Source organism: Trichoderma aggressivum (assembly GCF_033847375.1).
Source record: "Trichoderma aggressivum f. europaeum strain CBS 100526 chromosome Unknown scaffold_008, whole genome shotgun sequence".
Taxonomy (NCBI): domain Eukaryota; kingdom Fungi; phylum Ascomycota; class Sordariomycetes; order Hypocreales; family Hypocreaceae; genus Trichoderma; species Trichoderma aggressivum.
The window spans coordinates 35937-55527 of record NW_026946374.1 but is presented as its reverse complement, the minus strand read 5'-3'; the positions used below and the strand labels follow the sequence as shown (position 1 = coordinate 55527).

General features: G+C 54.6%; 6 protein-coding genes across 6 annotated transcripts; 2 read left to right on the top strand and 4 right to left on the bottom strand.

Annotated features, from left to right (window-relative positions):
* Nucleotides 1–108: 108 nt before the first annotated feature.
* Triagg1_2870 (uncharacterized protein) lies at nt 109–1250 on the bottom strand (the record flags this gene model as incomplete). Its single annotated transcript, XM_062897099.1, has 4 exons — nt 109–715; nt 789–853; nt 925–1118; nt 1196–1250. The coding sequence occupies 4 exons, from the start codon at nt 1248–1250 to the stop codon at nt 109–111; spliced, it is 921 nt and encodes a 306-aa protein (XP_062757937.1).
* A 1963-nt stretch (nt 1251–3213) lies between these two features.
* On the top strand, nt 3214–7340 carry Triagg1_2869 (uncharacterized protein; the record flags this gene model as incomplete). The annotated part of the gene is made up of 2 exons (XM_062897098.1): nt 3214–6730; nt 6796–7340. The coding sequence occupies 2 exons, from the start codon at nt 3214–3216 to the stop codon at nt 7338–7340; spliced, it is 4062 nt and encodes a 1353-aa protein (XP_062757936.1).
* A 1375-nt stretch (nt 7341–8715) lies between these two features.
* Nucleotides 8716–9806, top strand: Triagg1_2868 (uncharacterized protein; the record flags this gene model as incomplete). The annotated part of the gene is made up of 3 exons (XM_062897096.1): nt 8716–9080; nt 9339–9420; nt 9744–9806. The coding sequence occupies 3 exons, from the start codon at nt 8716–8718 to the stop codon at nt 9804–9806; spliced, it is 510 nt and encodes a 169-aa protein (XP_062757935.1).
* Nucleotides 9807–10455: 649 nt separating this feature from the next.
* Nucleotides 10456–12964, bottom strand: Triagg1_2867 (uncharacterized protein; the record flags this gene model as incomplete). The annotated part of the gene is made up of 4 exons (XM_062897095.1): nt 10456–11881; nt 11919–12349; nt 12403–12816; nt 12887–12964. 4 exons carry the CDS (start codon nt 12962–12964, stop codon nt 10456–10458), a joined length of 2349 nt encoding a protein of 782 aa, XP_062757934.1.
* Nucleotides 12965–13926: 962 nt separating this feature from the next.
* Nucleotides 13927–14886, bottom strand: Triagg1_2866 (uncharacterized protein; the record flags this gene model as incomplete). The annotated part of the gene is made up of 1 exon (XM_062897094.1): nt 13927–14886. One exon carries the CDS (start codon nt 14884–14886, stop codon nt 13927–13929), a length of 960 nt encoding a protein of 319 aa, XP_062757933.1.
* Nucleotides 14887–17602: 2716 nt separating this feature from the next.
* Nucleotides 17603–19157, bottom strand: Triagg1_2865 (uncharacterized protein; the record flags this gene model as incomplete). Its single annotated transcript, XM_062897093.1, has 2 exons — nt 17603–18137; nt 18202–19157. 2 exons carry the CDS (start codon nt 19155–19157, stop codon nt 17603–17605), a joined length of 1491 nt encoding a protein of 496 aa, XP_062757932.1.
* Nucleotides 19158–19591: the final 434 nt, after the last annotated feature.

The window sequence follows — 19591 nt, the reverse complement described above, 5'->3', positions numbered from 1 at the left end:
TGCTAATCAACAGCCTCGATACGTCTCATGTCTCCTAGGGCAGGATTCTCTGTCCCGCCACCCAGACGCCACAACTTCTTCTTCCCCCTCCCTTCGCGTCAGCTTCTTTCAAAGCTTAGACTTGTCCCTTTTTCCTCCCTTGAGGCCCTCGGAGATCTGTTCCGTGTTGAGAAAGTCGGGGTATTCAACGCCTGCATCCACACCAACCGTATAGGCCCCCTGCCTCCTCCACGAAGCACCGTCCACGGGGATGATCTGGCCGTTGATGTAGCCGGAGGCGTCGCTGAAGAGGAACACGGTCGCATCCGCAATGTCCCTGACTGTGCCGTATCGTCCAGAGGGGATCGTCTTTGCAAACTTTGCAATCTCCTCGGGCCTGCTGCTCGCCAGGCGGGCCATGCCCTCGGTGCCGGCGATGGGGCCGGGAGCGATGACGTTGGCGACCACGCCACGGGGGCCGTACTCGAGCGCGACGTTGGCGATGAGTGAGTCCACGGCGGCTTTGGCGGCGGAGACGTGCGACTGGAAGGGCATGCCGGTGTAGTGGAAGGTGGCGGAGACGGCGATGATGCGGGGGGTCGAGCTCTTGAGGAGATGCGGGATCGTGGCCTTGATGGTGTTGTAGGTGCCGATCACGTCAATGTCCATGACGGTCTTGAAGGCGTTGGAGCTGATTTTGTCGATGGAGGCGACAAAGTTGCCCGCCGCACCAGCACTGTTGGGTTCAAAGTTGTTAGTATCGCATTCGCCATCCGGGGGGGGAGCAGCAGACGGGAACGGCATCTCACATTACAAAGTCAATGCCTCCAAGCTCCTTGACGCATCGCGCGGCCGCAGCCTCAAGACTCTCAATCTAGCATCGGGACTGGCGTCAGCAACTGGCCGTCTATATCGTTTGCGGCCCAAGAGCCGGATCCAATCTACCTTGCGGACGTCGCATTCTCCAATGCCAATGACCTTTGCGCCCGGCCGAGCTGTTGCAATGTCCTTGGCCGCGGCCTCCGTCTTGCCGGCGTTTCGGCCGAGGATACAGGCGTTGGCTCCGAGTCGGACCATTGCTCTGGTCTGCATGCTGCAGATGGAGCCTGCGCCGCCGGTGACGAAGATGACCTTGTCCTCTGTGGGCGAGCAAACACGGGGTCAGCCACATGCACGCATCGCATGTCTGTCTCTTCTCCATGCGCGGAAGACTCACTGAAGATGTTGTCTCGCCATACGGCGCTCAAGTATGTGGATTCGGGGACCGACATTGTTGCGATGCGACGTCTGTCTGTGTTGTTGGGAGGAGATCAAGCAAGAATCGGTGTGCGGTTGGACGGGTTGGACAGACAGACAGAGGCGAGGGGGGAGAGAATCTTGGGACCGAATCAACGAGGCAGAGCGACGGTTGATATTGATGTTTGCCCGGCCTTTATGATCTGTCGGTCCAGCCGGGAAAAGAGCGAGAGCGACAGTGACAGTGATAGTGATAGTGGCAGACGAAGCATGGCGAAATCGAGCGAGATTATGGAGTCGATGTAAGCTTGAAGGATAAGAGGATCCCCAGAATGCGCATGTGCCTCGGTAAGCCGGTATTTCGGGGTGGGGCGCCGTTAAAAGTGGCCGCGGCGAAACCGCACGATTAGTCGCAGATTCTGGGGTAAAAATTCCACGGAGGGCTTTTTTTTTTGGAATCAACATGTGTGTGTGTCCGTACTGTGTTTCTTTTGATTCCGACTGGTTGAGCTTAGTGTAAGGGGTGGTTTTTGCCACTGGCGATGCTAAAACAAATCCGCGGGGAATGGACATGTGGACAGGGAAGTTCGCATTCGCATTCACATGTGGCTCAAACGCCAACCACAAGTGAATTGGGTCTTTATCGGGCTTAATAGTTAGTCGTCTAGGTAGATGGGCATGTGTCACTGACAACTTGGAATACATAGCCTAGGGCACACCTTGTATCTCGTCTCACTTGATATCCTGCTTGCTTTGTATTCACCTGACACTGACTTGATGCTGTGAAACATTCAGTCGGGGAGCCAACATGTGGTCGACGGGTGGAAAGGACACCATCTTGTCTAGCTACAACAAGGGTTTACCTTGTTATGGCGGCTCGACTTTGTTTCTCATGCTTACTGCTGACTCTTTCTCTATGTATACAGATGCCAGAGAGCGCCTAGTTGATCTGTCGGTTTCGCTCTGGATCTAGCATTGCGAGGCAACTTATCGAAACGATGACAGTACATTGAATGGAACATGATACCTCGTCAATTCAAAGGACTCGAGTTGAATGAGAGTTGGATAACAGGTACAGCCCTACATGGAGTATCACCAGGTATCACCAGGCTATTCCGTGTAGCTGCTCCAAATCAACGCACGTGCTAATCAGCGCCTTGCAATTGGAATACGTAGAGATGAATCGATTCAAGCATCATCTCCCTCCTATGGCAAATTAAAAAAAAAATGTACCCCTCGATTCCCCTCACATTCGATACTCGAATCAGCAAGAAAGCATTTAATCGAATAAATCAATGCCAGACACACACAGAGAGTGCAAGGGTGCCTGCATGCATGCATTGAGTGAGCTGGCACCGCATTGATCTTCTCCGCTTCGGAACAAGAAAAAGACACGCACGCAGCCCAGTAAAAAACGTGCGGCCTCGCCCCCCAAAAAAACTACAGGTGCACAAGCCTCTGCCAGCCTCATCCCTACCCCCCTACAAGTGCACTACAATCCACTACAGTCCACTGCTGCAGTCCACTAACAGTCCACCACGCCTCGCCCTGGCCCTGCTATTCGCCAGCGGGTAACAGGCTCCAGCTCCGCGTCCTGAATGACGACCTGGAACGAAACAGCTAGCCTTGCCCATATTTCATCGTTGCATGCATTGAGCCTCTATCGTATTCCACTCCTACCTACACCAACTACTGTGATTTCACATCAGCCATCGCCCGCCAGCATCAAATATCGCGAAAGCTGTCGACACCACTGCGTCGTGAACACATGTCGGACTGAGTACCGCCTTTCGCCACTCGTCCGCCCTACTCGGACGATCCCCATCGCCAGCCTTTGCGCCGCCCAGCGCTGGGAGGTGCTTGAAGCTGCAGTCAGAAATATATAGGGAGCACCGCGAACCTTGACCTTGCTTGCCCTGCTAGGAGAGAGCTGGGGCGGGAAAACAACATTGGAACCTTGGCCCAGACGATCTCGATCTGCTGCCCGAGCACCCAGCAATGCCCAACTCGCTGGACCGAGCTGTGCGATTCTCCGGCGGCAACGACGACGACGGCGACGCAGCCAACCTGCTCCTGCAGAGCATGAAGCACGCCTTGATTGACGACGAGGACTCGTCCCCTGAATCCAACGGCGCCGACCAGCACACCATCGAGCGCCAGGACGAGCTGGGGTCGCTCAGCAGGTATGCCGACGCCCCAAACAGCATCACCGGCTCGCTGAGCTCGTTGCCGCCCGGCACGCACGTCAATGGCGGCCCGCCTCCCAAGCGGCCCAGCGCAGGAGAGGCCGACGCGCCGTACCTTCAGCGTCCCTCGGCCCCCGTGCGAATGCCGTCCAATACGTACAACCCTTCCACATCTCGAAAGCCCGCTCCGCAGGCGCAGGCGTCCTTTTCGGAATCCGCCCGATCCTCGTCCAAGACGCGACCGCGGCAGAGCGACAGCCGCTTTCGGGCGCAAGAGAGAGCGTACGTCCAGACGCTGCGGCAAGGAGGCTACACGGGCGAATATTTCAGCCAGTTCCAGGCACAAACCGGAAATGAATCCGACTCGGAGGGCGAGACCCCATCTTCTGAGGGTCCCTTTGACGACCGCCTCGACCAAGAGACCATCATGTTCTACGGCAACGACGACATACAGCCGACGGAGGAAGACATTTCAATACCCGAAAACCGGGAACGGTTGGAGTGGCACGGCATGCTGGAGGCCGTGTTGACGGGAGATGTCGTCCGGCAGGAGAAGAAGCGGCTGATCAGTGCTACCGACACCACCACCAACAGGGCGACATACAGACAGGAGCTGTGGCTTGAGCTCCGAGCAGAATCGTGTGGTAGACGTCTTCCGGTCCAGAAGCGCATGATGGAGGATGGCCGGGCCAGCGTGGATCGTCTCTTGGACGAAGTCATCAACTTCGAAGTTAAGGGAACCAACGAGGCGGGGAAACCACCCTACGAGCAAGTCAAGGACGTGGTCAAGAAGATTGAAAAGTGCCAGAGCATGTATCCTTCTTGGACAGCTCTCGTCACCGAACACAAGACTGCCGTTTCCCCCCAGTTCCTGGAAGCCTACGAAGCCATCATGTCTTGGTATAACACAAACGAGATGATCAACACCGAGCTCGCCATTCTCAAAAAATGGGTCGGCAACGATGAGCTGGACTTTTCCAGGACCAAGCAGCGTTCCCCGGCCGTCGACGGCATCACCACGGACGAGACTTCGTTCCTCGATAGGCTGATGAAGGAGGACGGCCTCCAGTCGCTGTACAACGAGAACGCAAAGGTTATCCTCAGGGGCGATTTAGTCCAGTTGGGAATGCTGGTGCCGATATCAAACGTCATCAAAAAAGCAAAGGAGACGTTGATCTACAACTCGGTCCCCTTCCAGAAACGACACCTGCCGCCATACCTCGATGAGCTGCTGACCCTCATCAGCTTTCCCTCACGCCTGATTGAGGAGATTACAAAAACGCGACTGGAGTATGCCAAGAAGATGAGGGACACGGCCCAGCAAAATCCGCTGATGCAAGATCAGATGATCTCCCAGTTCCAGCTACTCCTGCGGTTCGCCATCAGGATCAAGACTGAGTATCTCGAGATCGAGAAGCCGGAACCCGGGTGGGACCTGCCTCCCTGCATCGACGAGACGTTCGATGCGGTGGTGCTGGGGGCCCTCAAGTACTACTTCAAGCTGCTCAACTGGAAGCTCACCGGCAACAAAAACACCTTCAAGGAGGCCGAGCTGCTGTTTCAGGAGTGGGACTTTGCCAACGAAATTGGCGGAAACCTCCAACGCGGTAGCATTGAGGTTGCGGAGCAGTTCAGCTCGCTGACGCTCAAGGCCTTTAAGCGCCTGAGCACCATGTTTGAGAGAGAACTCCAGGAGAAGCCCAACGAGAGCGGGCCAGAGATGAGCAAGCGATACAAGGCCGCCCTGGACTCTGTGCGCGTCCGCCAGAGGATGCTTCAGCGCTTTTCGAGAAGGCTAAGCGAAAACTACGAGCACGCCTGCGACTTTAACATTTCCTTTGGGCCGGAAGAGCTGCAGGTGTTTTACGACCACCTGGTGGCGTCGGGCCACTTCCAGGTGGACACGTACGGCGTGTTTGAGTCCCTCAACGTCTACTTGATTGCATCTCCAGAAATGAGGCACAGGCTCGACGACATTTCGCCCATGTTGGCCATTACCTCTGCGGATCGGTTCGCCGACGATTCCGGCGATCAGTACGTCCTCATCATCAAACCGGAAGGTCGTCTCTCGTGGTTCGGTGAGGTCGTGGGTGTGCAGGTCAAGGAGCAGAATATCGAGATGAAGACCGGGCAAGTCCGGCTCTGCACCACGGGAAGCGAGGCCATCGCCAATGCGCGAAGGACCTTCCTCGACGCCATCGACATGCACCTCGACCTAGCGCAAGAGTCGCGGCCCAACATCCACAAAGTCCACACGAGGCTAGCCGACATTCGCAGCACGGCCTACAAGCTGTCCAACGCGTTCATGGAGAGCGTCGAGATCATCAGGAAACAGACGAGAGGCAAAGACTGCCAGGAGCTCATTCAGACGTGCTTCATTTCCGCCACGGAGTTTGGCCAGCGCTCGCTGCTGTACATGGACGCCAACCGCCGGCAGATGAACAACATCCAACTGACCAAGCTGGCGCTGGACTGGGTCAGCTTCATCTGCGACGACTGCGTGGCGTCGGATCGAAGAACATTCAGGTGGGCAGTGCTTGCTCTCGAGTTTGCCATGGGCATGACCCGCGGGCGCCACATCTTGGGCCTGGGCCAGGAGGAGTATGAGAGGGTGCGTGCCAAGGTCGGCGGGTGCATGTCTGTCCTGATCTCGCACTTTGACATTATGGGGGCGAGATCCAGCTTGGCCGCCCAAGCCGAGAAGGAAAGAATCGAGAATCTTGTGAGTCAGTTTAGGAAGGACAAGAACAAGATGCTGGACGACGACGAGGCCACGCTGGGCGTTACCGAGCAGCGGCTGGAGAAGCTCATTCGCGTGGACGAGTTTCGGCAAGACAAGGAGGCCGAGCGGCGCGCACTGGGCCGAGTGCTGGAGACGAACAACGAGGCCGACCGGTCGCTGGCCTATCTGTCGGCATCGGCGACAAACGTCACGGTGCGATGGCAGCAGGGCCAGTTTGTGGGCGGAGGCACATTTGGCAACGTGTACGCAGCTATGAACTTGGACACGGGCCATCTGATGGCGGTCAAGGAGATTCGGCTCCAGGACCCCAAGCTGATCCCGACGATTGCCGAGTCGATTCGCGAGGAGATGCGGGTGCTGGAAGTGCTGGACCACCCCAACGTCGTATCCTATCACGGCATCGAAGTGCACCGAGATCGCGTGTACATTTTCATGGAGTTTTGCTCCGGAGGGTCCCTGGCCAGCCTGCTGGAGCACGGCCGTATCGAAGAGGAAGAGGTCATTATGGTGTATGCGCTGCAGCTGCTAGAAGGCCTCGCATATCTACATGAGAGTGGAATTGCTCATCGAGATATCAAGCCTGAGAGTGAGTCTTTCTTGATTACCCTTTTTTGGTTCGGTCCAGCTGGGATAGCTAACACGAATCACCAGACATTCTTCTCGACCACAATGGCATTATCAAGTATGTAGACTTTGGCGCTGCTAAACTCATTGCTCGTCAGGGGCGAACAATGGCCGCCGATCTGCACGCCACAAAGCCAAACAAGTCCATGACGGGAACTCCCATGTACATGTCGCCCGAGGTCATCAAGGGCGACAACCCCGGTAAGGCTGGGGCGGTGGACATTTGGTCCTTGGGATGCGTGATTCTCGAGATGGCAACGGGACGACGGCCATGGGCCAACCTGGACAACGAATGGGCCATCATGTACAACATTGCCCAGGGCAACCCGCCGCAGCTCCCGTCGCCAGAGCAGCTCAGCCCTCAGGGCATCGACTTCCTCACCAAGTGCTTCACACGAGATCCTAAGCAGAGATCGACGGCAATAGAACTGCTGCAGCATGAGTGGATAATGACCATCAGAAACCAAGTAGTTGAGCCGGCGACGCCCAGCGATGCTAGTGGATCGTCTCTGTCGCCGTTTGTGTCGGCCACCTCGACGAGGACCAGCGTTGGGCCAGATGGATTTTACTAGAGGGCGAGACAAGGCGCAGCTGATGAACGATTCAACGCCTTTTGCTACCTCTTTTTATTCTTTTTTCTCTTTTTGATCCTTCTCGAAGTGGGATTTTGGCTTCTTCTTCTTTTTCCTACTTTGCTTCTTCTCTTCTTTTGCCGTTGACATATGGCGAGATGCAAATGACACGAAACCAACAAATAAGCGAGCATTACATACATGGGAGATGAGCTGATTTTTTGCACGTCATTTACTTATTTCTTGGCTTTCTTTCCATGTCCCCCCTTTTTTTCTTCTCTTTTTTTTCAGCAACCTTGAACTATTATGGGAGGAAATGGTGATATTTTGCTTCGACGATACCTACACACACAAAGATTGCATCAGGGAAGAGAGTCCGGAGTTGGTATGCCATGTTTGACACTTTACATGCAAACAAAGAACTGGACAGCCTGGATAATTGGTGGGCGGGAAATTGACATGGAGGAAATACGGGCTTACTCGAAGGAGGAGATGAAAGGATATGAACTATATTTTGAGCAAACTACCTGTACCTACCGGGAGTCGGTACAACGAAGGGCGACGGAACCTTGCTTTTTCCTCTTTTTTTATCTACTTGTTGATTTTTTTTTTTCTCTTGGTTTTAAGTGCGAATACATATACGAATGCATGTTGTAAGAGAGCGGTAGTTTTGAACAAGAAACTCGTGACAAGGGACATTCGAGCAGTCGGACAAGGGCAGAATCGAAAATACGCGTTTTAAGTGGACACCGATTTGCCAATAGATTACGCAGACCCGAGGACGGAGTACAAAGTACGTAATATGACCAAGAGATATGCCAGCTGATAGCAGCAGATGCGGACACGCACAGCGACCAGACGTCTACCTCGTAGCACGGCCCTTGTCGTATGCAGAAGCCAGGTACCCGCGGCGTAACCCCCCCGGGGCTCATAGGTATCAAACTCAAATACAGGCAAGAAGACCGCCAAGAAACCCGCCAGCGCAGCGATGTGCTCGCTCACAGGCAGGAGCCGCCGCATTCGGTCGAGGCCAAGCCGGCGCCTGCCGTCGCTGCCATGGCACTTTCCCCCGCCTGCAGCCCCGCATCTACGGCGTGTTCCGGTGGGGGGAGGAAGGAGCGCCCCCGGGTTGATAAAGTCTGTTTTTTCTCCTCTCTCCCCTTTTTTCCTTTTCTCTTTTCTTCTTTCCCCGGGCCATCTTGAAATTCCCCCCCTTCTAGGCATATTGTGCTGAGGAGGTGTAATTGTTATAATTATTTGATTGACGTCTCTCTTTTTTTTTCCCCGAATAACGAGATACGAGAAGACGAAGAGTGACTCGGCGCCTTTATCTACTAACCCATCTTTGATATCAAGTAAAAGAAAGAAGAAGAAAATGTCCAGCCCGCCCATCCGCTCCGGCGCCGACGCAGCCCAGACCGCCTCAACCTGCGCATCGCTCAACATCACAACCGCCGAGTTCGCCGAGCTGCAGCGCCGCGCCACGGCGGCAAAGGCCACGGCGTACTGCCGCTACAGCCGGTTCCGCGTGGGCGCGACGCTGCTGTGCGCCGACGCCGCGGGCGAGACGGTTTACGTGCCGGGGGCCAACGTGGAGAACGCGTCGTATCCCGTCGGGACGTGCGCCGAGCGGGTGGCCTTTGGCACGGCGGTGACGAGCGGCATCACGGCGTTTCGGGCCATTGCCGTGGCGACGGACATTAGCCCGCCGGCGAGCCCCTGCGGCATGTGCAGGCAGTTGTGAGTTCTAGTCCTGGTCTATTTTTTCCCTTCTTTTTCTCGGAAGCGGTGATGGTGGTGGTTGGTGTTTGGTGTGTCGGGCTGAGTTGGATGACTGTATGCAAGGGAGAGAGGCGGGAAGAAGACAGAGGAGGGCGGGAAAGATGAAAGGGGGGGAAAGTAAAAGAAAGAAAAAGGAGCACGGGAGGACAGAGAGACAGCATCAAGATGGCTTGGCTTGGCTTGAGAACAGCTGAAAACTAACCGCTTGGCTGGCAGCATCCGCGAGTTTTGCTCCCTGCAGACCCCCGTCATCATGTTTGACAAAAACTCCGACTACGTTGTCATGACCCTTGAACAGGTGAGTCTTTTCTTTTCTCCCTTGCAGCCCAGACAGACATTGTGCCTTGCTTTTTTGTTTTTTTTCTTTCCTTGCCTCCGCTTTACAACAGACACATCAGCCGTCGTGGAACCAAGCCATCTAAGCTGGCTGGCCACCTGTCAAACACACGGCACACGGCACACAGCGCCCCCAACACCATTCATTGGCTAACGTGTGTCTCTCCCTTGCAGCTTCTCCCCATGTCGTTCGGCCCAGAGGCTCTCCCGCCTCCTGGCGCCCCGGGATATTGATTGACGTGTCTTTGATGGCCGTGCGTTTTGACACTATTGACCTTGGTGCAGCTGCAAGGGATGCCGGGGAAGGGTGGGTGGAACGACAGAGTGGCGGCGGTTTCACAAGTCTAATTTAATGACAATGCATCTGACGGCAAGTTTTTTTGTATTGTGGGTTTGGATATGGATACAGTTTTTATTTGATAGTAGGACAGCGTAATATAAGATAATGCATGTCTCGAAAGACAATTTCCGCAATGCGTTGACCGAATGCAGGTGGAGAAGCGTGGGACTCATCACGATGTTCTTGATACAGGCCCTTCGTATTCTGGTTCTGCTAAGAGAGAGAGAGAAAGTAAGGTCAAAAGATCCTAGGCAGGATACGACAAGATTGGTCATGGTTCGGGACAGTGGCATAAAGTACATGAAACCAATCTTGAAAGAATCGAAATTAGAAAGAAAAAGACAAAAGCAAAGAAATCCAAAGAAGTGAAATACCCTCATTTCATCCCATCCCGCACGTCCCATTCCCATTCGTTCTGTCGTTGATACGATTCCCGTAGACCCTCCCTGTGCGTGTTCAAATATGCTGTACTTTGTATGTAGAATATCGTATGTATTATCTATGTATTTCAAAAAAGAGGAAGTAAGTCGAAAGTAAGAACAGAGACGGCACTGTACAACACAACTGCCCATGTCACGTCTTGTTGCGTCTCATTAAACCTTGTTTCAATCCACTTCCAGGCCGTGCCGTTGTCTTAGCGAGCCAATGAATATTACATTAAACCTCCCCCTCGCAGTCTTCGTCGTCGTCGCCACCATTGCCAGTGTTGTTATTAGTATCAGAAGATCTGGGACCAGCGGGGCCGGACGAGGATGATGGGCGAGGCAGGGTTGCAAACGTTGTGGGGACGCGGGTAGATGCGCCCTGTGTGGTAAAAGTGGTGACAGGGGGAATTGCGCCACCGGGTCTGGTAGGCGAGGCTCCGGAGCCAGGGGGGGTGAGCTGGTTGTCGCCGTCGTCACAGTCATCATCATCGCCGGGTGTGGGAGTACCAGTGGGATTAGCAGGAGTGCTCAAACCACTTGTCACAGCCCTGGTGGGAGAAGTGATGCTGCTAGAGGAAACATGATCGTTGAAGGCACCTCCAGGGACGGAGAAGGAGGGAGTGGGCTGGAAGGGAACGATGCTAGTCGAGCTGCTCTGATCAGCTGTAGAGCTCCGAGTGATGAAAATTGCCGTGGCAGGGGTGCTGCTTGCGGAACCAGAATCCGTGGGATCACAATCGTCGTCGTCACCATCATCGGTGGGCACGGCAGGTGTAGGGCTCGCTGTGTTGGAGCTTGGTGTGCCCGAGGCCGACGTAGAGGAGGCTAGGGTTGGGAACACGCCTCCAGGAGTGGAGCTTCTGGTGAAAGATGTCTCAGACGAAGCGGTGGATGAGCCGGCGCCTGGCGTGGGTTCGTCTGTTGGGTCGCAGTCATCTGTGTCGGTCGGCACAGAGCTGGTGGCCGAAGGAGTAGGTGAAGAGCCACCAATAAGTGTAGACGATGTCAAGAACTGACCGCCAGGGGGGCCTGAGGTGGTAGAAGAGCCACCAATGGATGTAGACGATGTCAGGAACTGACCACCAGGGGGGCCGGAAGAGGTGGCAGAAGAAGCAGTACCCGGAGTGGAGGACACGGCAGAGGTAGACGAGGTGGCGCTTGGCGTGGCTTCGTCTGTTGGGTCACAGTCGTCCGTGTCAGTTGGCACCGAGCTGGTGGCGGAAGCGGTAGTTGAGGAGCCGCCAATGGATGTCGAAGAGGTCAGGAACTGGCCACCAGGGGGGCCTGAAGAGGTAGCTGAGCTGGTGGACTGGGTAGATGACGCTCCACCCGGTGTAGTAGAAGACTGCGTGGATGATACTCCACCCGGTGTAGTAGAAGACTGCGTGGATGATACTCCGCTGGACGCAGTGGAAGACACGGAGGTGCTTGAGGAACCGCCAATGGATGTAGAGGATGTCAAGAACTGGCCACCAGGAGGACCGGAAGAGGTAGCTGAGCTGGTAGATGACGCTCCACCGGGTATGGTAGACGACTGCGTAGACGATACTCCACTCGACGCGGTGGAACTCACAGCGCTGCTGCTGCTGGGTTCACCTGTTGGATCGCAATCATCCGTATCAGTGGGCGCAGAGCTGGTGGCTGAAGTGGTGGAAGAGCTGCCAACAGATGTAGACGACGTCAAAAACTGGCCACCAGGAGGGCCTGAAGTGGTAGAAGAAGCCGTTCCAGAAGTGCTGGACTGAGTGGATGATAGTCCGCTCGACACAGTGGAAGATTGCGTAGACGACACTCTGCTTGAGACGGTGGAAGACTGCGTAGATGACACTACGCTCGACGCGGTGGTGGACTGCGTCGATGACACTCTGCTGGAAGCGGTGGAAGATGAAGCGCCGCTGCTCACAGTGGTGGAAGAGGTCAAGAACTGGCCGCCTGGAGGTGTAGAAGACGTGCTCGAGGCAGTGCCAGAAGTAGACGCGGAAGAACCAGCCGGGGGCACAGACGAAGAAGCAGTACGTGAAGTGGTAGACGAAGAAGCGGTGCGTGAAGTGGTAGACGAAGAAGCAGTGCGTGAAGTTGTAGACGAAGAAGCGGTGCGTGAGGTGGTAGACGCAGTGCTCGAAGTGCTACCAGAGTTGGTTGACCGAGACGACACTCTGCCTGAAGTCGTGGAGGAAACAGCAGGAGGCCTAGTCGTCGAAGACCTGCCACTAGTGGAGGCCGACGAGGTCACAAACTGACCGCCCGGGGTTGTGGAGGATGTCTTGGAGATGGCAGAAGACTGCGAAGACGTGAACGGGTTACCAGGTCTTGAGGTAGACTGGCTGGGCAGGATATGAGTCGTGCTGGAGCTGGCAGCAGGAGGGGAGTAGGGTGGCACAGATGGGTGAGAGACGGTCACGGTTGCGGTCTTGAGCGTTATTGGGGTAGACGTGACCGTATTGGGAGGCACCGTGGGAGTGACATAGATGGTCGTCTCAACAGTCAACGTGGTTGTCGTGATGATGCTGAGTGTAGCGCACGTTGGCAAGGTGTACTTGTTATCCAAGAGGCCCTTGGCCGCCTCATCAATAGCACGCTCTTCAGCTCTGAGCTATACATGACCATTCATTAGTACGGCGATTCCCAACAGTAACACGCAGGTTTCGTGTCATTCCACATACCTTGTTGCTCTCTGCTCCTGGATAGGCATCCACCATGGATAGCAGCCCAGTGGCTGCAAACAATGTGAGAAACCGCATGTCAACTTAGTTCAAGGCTCTCGACGTAAAACACAACAAAAAGATTGAATTAAAAAGGGGGCTCAAAGAAGAAATTTATAAACATCAACCAGATACTTGGGGGGACAATATATAAAGAGCGGACGGCCTGTCAAAGAAATTTTGCCGGGAGACGTGCGGGACGAGAGTTCATCTCCCAGAGCACGAGATGGAAGACCCGAGTTTTATATCACAAATCCCAGCCCCTGCATGATAACAATATGAATCTGGACCCAAATAAGACCCTCGGGATGAGCCCTTTGGAAGCAGGGAGGCTATCGGATGGCGATGATCCCGTGCAATAGTCCACTCGCGGTGTACAAGTAATCAGCCACAGCTGCAGGCGGGAAGGGAGCAAGGGAGCGACTTCGCCCTGCTTGGGCCCCCAAACAAGAAAAAAAAAAACATTGATAGTCAGGGGAACGGTCAAGTCAATGTCAAGGGAACACCAAGAGAGGAGATTCACGTGCCAAGAAATTTGAGATTTCACGAAACCAATTGATTCATTGTGCCATAGTCTGGCGTATAGCTTTTTCTGTGTTCTGAGCGTGGCTGCTCTGCTCGGGGCAGACGTGCCACTGAAAGTCCTTGTTGTAAGACGTAGATATGCAAAAGGGTATCCGGACCAGAGACACTCTCATTTTAAACGCCCGCTGCGTCTCTGGTCACACAACAAAAACAAGAGTGGGTTTAAAGAAATTTGTCCATCAAAAAGGTGCGGGAGAAAGCAATATGCATAAGTGTGTGTATGCGCCAATTTCCGAAAAAATCTCACAATGCTCGTCTCATGTCCGTGCGCCTGGAAAGTCAAGTGAAACAGAGTGCCCTTTCCGTACCAAACCTAGTAAAAGAGAGAAAGAAGGAAAAGGAAAAACAAAAACAAGTCTGCGCACGCTCATATGCAGTGTCATTCATAAGTTCAAATTTGCCACCGGGGCATGCATTCAGTCCTCCCAGATCGTTTCCAGGTCGATGTCGCCACGCCGCTCAGCACCGCAGACGCTCCACCGCTTCCGCTTGTCTTTGGAGCCAAAAGCCATTGTACGACCACGGGCGGGCAGGTCCAGACTTCCCCGTCCTTTTGCATCCGATGAGTCCCCTGCCTCTGTTATCTCAGCCGCAGCCTTTAGCTGGGCCTGTTTCTCGGCTTCCAGTGCCGCCTCCTCAGCATCGGGCGAGTCCGGGATGGTCTCCAGGCTCGAGATACTGGGGCTACGCGATCTCAACGATGTCGGCGTGGAGGGCACAGAGGAAAGGGCCCCGTAACTGCTGGAGAAAGGGTCATATGCTCTGTAGAGAGATGACGAGCTGGAGGTTGGTGTGCTGGGCAGGGTCGGAAGAGATCCAGTGCTGGACTGAGAAAGATTTCGAATCGGCGACGAGGGCCGGCGAACTCGTGCTAATGTGCCATTGGTCGAGACACCCAGTACCGGGGAGCCGCTCCGATCGGCAGGAAGTCGGTCGTGGTCAAGGACTGATGTCCGGACGGGAGAAGTCATAGGAAACGACTCATCCACTAGTTTCCGCGGCGTGCGGACTCTACTAGGCGATTGCGCCGGACTGGCTGGACGGAAATGGGGAGAGTAGAGCAGGTGGCCCGAGCCAGTGACGCCGGGCATGGACTGTGTACGGCCCATGGGCGCGGCGCCGATGCTAGCAGCGGACCGTGAACGAACATGAGCGCTACCAGAAAGAGGAGACGTTGTCCGGGGGCGATACGGAAGGGCGACCATAGGGGTCCACGAGAAGGCGTTTGTAGATGTTGGGCTTGGGTCTGTGCTCCGCCGCAGGTTCGGGGGTTTCCTGGCCATGTCAAAGTCGAGCGTAGAAAGATTGGCGCGAGCCTTGGCTGACGGAACGGTACGAAACTCCTCCATGCGCTCCGTCTCAGGAACGGGCTCCATCTTGAGGGCCTTTGGAGAATTGCATACGGGGGAGGCTGCGACCGAAAAGTGATGTTACCGGTGAAGATGAGGTTATCCGACAGCAAAGGCACGGAAACGAGTTTGGCGAGAGGGAAGAAAAAAGCTGTGAGAGAGGGTGCTGTCGGGGTTGTCGTGACCTCTTTTTTTTTTTTCCTTTTGGCTCGAGGGTGAGGCAAAAGTATCAACTCGGTGGAGAGAAATGCGGAGGGTATCAGGTAGGTGGATATGAATCAGCGCAACAGGGCTGACACAGCGTGGAACGACCTGAGAGAGTCGACGTCTCAAAAGCGCCCGGGCGTCGAGTGACAATCAAGAGTTGCAACCGGTGAGCGCAACGGCAATGGCGGCGACCCGACCTTTTTACAGGTTGTCAAGGCCAGCCGACATTCCTGTCTCCTGAGACTGGTGAGGGCAGGGGGTGGGCAAAATAAAACAGCGGCGTCGGCGCCCTGGCAGGCCAATTCCTGGGCGCGCGAGCCGATTCGGGAAAACCGCAGGCCTGAGTCCGAGATAGCCGGGCGATGCAGGCAAAGGCGAAGGCGACGGACGAACTGTGCTGAGAGGCCGACGAGGATGAGGTTGAAGCAGGAAGAAGAGGAGGAGGAGGAGAGACGACGAAGACGAAGCTCCGAGTCGGGATTATGGAGGGGAGAGGGAAAAAAAAGAAAGCGCCCCCCTCAAGGGTCCTTCTTGTCGACGTTGTGTGGCAGGCAAGAGCCGTCCGTCCAATTCGGCTGCCTGTATCGAGCAGGTGGGCGTCTATCGATTGCCTGTCCAGGCGGTACCGCGCCAGCCACTGGCCGCTGCAGGGCTTCGCATGTCGCCTTTGACCACTGCAAGTGTCTGTCTAGTGGCGCGGAGAAGGCGCGCCACTGGAAGCCCGCTGTTCGTTTCTGGGCCTCTTCCAGGTCCCTCTTCCACCACTGGGCGAGTCAATGCGCTGAGGGAAGCCCCTAAAAGGGCGCTCCCCGACATTTCGACCTGCAAAATAGCGCCTATTCAGGCCGTGCTAATGCACGCTCCATGTACTCTACATGTACATGCCACATGCAGCCAGGTGCGTGCGTCGGCCATGTACCTCACGGCTGCTCTTCCAAGTCCTTCCCCAAACCTGATGCAAAGGTTGGAACCGAGCCTTATCCGGCCAATCAACAGCGCGCAAGTACATGACTAAAAAGACCCTGAAGTGTTCTGGTGTTCGTCAGGTACATCAAAGATGTTTGTTGTTTCGACTCTGTCAGAGAAGAAAAAGAAAACACAATTTGTCAAAAAAAGCCTGATGCCATCCGCGCCACCAAAAAGGGCGAACAAAATGGAATTTGGCTAATTCGCTGGGCGAGCACAATATCCTCATCCCCCCAAACGCCAATGGCCTGAGCTAGCGATACTAGCCTGCGGCAGGATGGAACTCGACTTGACTCGCTTTGCCGGGCTTTCGACCATTGACCCCCATTAGGTGCTAGCAGTGTCGCTCCCCTTCACCGACAAAGTGCCCGTTAGACTCAACATGGGGAAAACCGCAGCAACATAAATGAAAAAAAAAAAAAAAAAAACTCGAACCTTGAAGTTGCCACTACGGACTGCCCGGCTTCCGCACTCCGGCCCACGTTGCGAGGAAACGCCCAAAAAAAACACCTTCCGAGCTTGTCGCCGCCGTCTTACTCAGCTAGCGTGGGAGGCGTCAAGGGAAAGAAGAAAAGAAGGATTTGACATGGAAGAAATCTGTCAAGCCCTTCGGCGATATAGTGTCGCGTCTTTTTTTTTCTCCCTCCCTCCCAACTACATGCTAGCCCTCTTATCAATCTTAGGTTGTCATAAGATGTCATTGTGCCCGTTTTAAAAAAAAAATTTAAAAAAAAAAAGTCCCCTTAGCGGATCGTGGCTGCTGGAGCCGGAAAACGCTTGCATGTGTAGAACAAATGACGCGCCTTTCGCGGAGCGGAGCAGACCAGAGCATGCAGAAGATCAAGGCATGTGATGCGAAAAGAACCAAGGCAAAACCTCCAAGTTAGTAGAGCACTGTTGATGTTAGCTCTCCTGCAAGACATTCCTACTAGATACTGGAGCTCACCAACACGCGGGGAAGTGGGCGGAGGAGAGCCTTGGTGGAAATGTCACATGTGGATTATCAACTCAACGTAAGGCGCAAAACTCCTCTATGATGCAACCAACCAGATATTAAGTCACAAGCGTTGCTAAATAGGTGGTTCTAAACCAATTCATTCACACTTACGAGATCAACGGGTTTATAACCGCGTATATATGAGTTGTGATCAACTCTCAAGCCGATAACCCGATACCGGAGAGGAAGCTACCCTGTATCTGCAAACTAAACTTGCGGGTAATACTCAAGATTCTGGCATTGAGACAAAATGACGCAGCAAATGGAACGACGCGTTCACTGTTTTGAAAGTGTTCTTGATGTAGATCGTTTGCGGTATTAGGATGCTCTCTCGTATTGCTCTGCTACTCCATTGGCTGGCGCCGAGTTGCCAATCATCCTCCAATCAACGAAGAGCCAGGTGGTGATTGGGATTATTCATAAAAAAAACCATGTGATATTTCCTGCACAATTCAAGATGAGTTGAGCTGATGATTTTGCTTGTAATAGAATACCATAACAGATAGAGATACGGAGTCAAGAAATTGGGATTAAGTGAATAAACGCTGTGTTGACATATTATTACAAGCAAAATCATAAGCTCATAGCATCCTCCAGCTTAACATCATCCTGCCGTATTGGCAGCTCTCCCTGGAGTATCCCCTGACTAGGAGGCTTTGACGATTCCCTTGTCCCATTCCCGTTCACCTCACCAGACTGCTTGATATGCCGATACACCCTGACCGAGCCATCCTGCCCCGCAGTCGCCATCGTCTCGCCGTGGACGTCCACCCAGAAACACACGCCCTCGTGGCCATGCACCCGCTGAAGCAACTCCTTGTTCTTGACGTCCCAGAGTATGACGTCTCCGTCCTCGCTTGCGGAGGCGATGAATGCCTCGCCATCGAGGACGCCAAAACAGCCACCAATAGCAAAGCTCTGATTACAATGGCCCTGGTACGTCTTTTTGACGCTACCCGAAATGTAGTCCCATAAGCGAATGCAATTGTCGAGGTTGAACGCGAGGATAAACCGGCCGTTGGGAGAAAAGCAGACGTTGGTTACGGCCGGGTTGTCTTCGTGGACCAGAGTCCGTAAGCACTGGCCGGTCATTGTGTCCCATACACGGCTTCACAAGTATTAGCATACATGCGATTTCAGGGCCGTATACACACAGAATGCGCAAAACTCACATCAATCCATCCGTTGAACAGCTCACGACCAAAGTGCCATCTCGGCAAAAGTCGATGCCTGATACAGGGTCACTGTGTGCGGGGAGACTCCTCATCAACCGTCCGGCCCGTACGTCCCAAAGGAATACAGCTTCGTCATATGACCCGCTAGCCAGAATGTTGCCTTTTGGCGAAAAGGCCAAGCAGTGAATGTAATTATGATGTCCTCGTAGCGGCGCCATCTCCTGCCCCGCCGATTTCCGAGCCGTCGTCTTCGGTCGCCCCGTGACTCGATCCCATAGGCGGATTGCCTTGTCATCAGAGCCGCTCGCCAGTGTGTTGCTGTCCGGAGTCCACGCCACGCAGCTTACGCCAGCCATGTGGCCAACCAGTGTGTCCATATGAGCACCCGTGTTGGCATCCCATATTTTTACAGTCGCGTCGGCGGACGCAGAAGCAATGAAGCGTCCGTTCGGGGAGATGCGAACCTGCGAAACCGCCTTGGTGTGTCCGCGTAGCACGAGGCGCGCCCTGTAATTGGGCTTGAGCGGCTCTCTCGGAGGAGTAAGCTGCTGTGGTTCTGGAAAAGAGGATTCCGATCTCGACTGGGTTGTAGACGTGGGCGAGCGCGAGCGGTGTTGAGATCGAGGGGTTCTTGAGGGAGACGGCGTCAAGTGGACGGGCGATTGAGAGCGCGTCCTCGACCCAGAACTCGAAGCTGATCGCGACCGGCGAGCCAACTCTGAGGGCGGCCGCGACGGTGACTGCGACCGAGAGAAGTTGTTGAGATACTGCGCCTTGGTTGGGCTCTGGCTCAGGCCACCGCCGCGCTGCGACACTCGCCTGGGCGGGCGGAAATCATCCGGATCTCCGGCCAATACATCGGGAGAGCTCGACCGCGGAGACGGAGTATCGCCGGTCCTTCGTCGTTTGTACGGCGGAGGCGTGTCCCTCGCCAGCTCGTCGGGAGAGCTCATGGTTGAGGTTGAGGTTCTGGCAGAGGACGAGGCTGAAGCTTAAGGAAAGGCTGGCCAAGTGCAAGTAAGGCTCTGGGCTTTCTTTGGTGGGGCCGGTCGCGTCACAGGGATTTGCGGTTCAAACAAGCATATGAAGTACGTACCCTTTTTACATAAGGGGGGAGCGGCACTCCCGTACGCGGAACAGGGAATAGAGTTCTCTCGCCTTCTGGTGAGATGCTCCCGCGGAAATCTTTGCGTATAATTGCCCTTCTACGTACTTGTATAGCTACTGCATGTACCAAAGGGATTGGGTTGCTTTGTTGTACTCGCTCATACGCATGCAAGCTTGGAGCTACGCTACTAAGTCATAAGGCACAAGTATTGGCACAAGTGTAGTCAATGTCAATCTCATGTGCTTGGACACTCCTCTACAGAGTACAAAGCACAGCTCG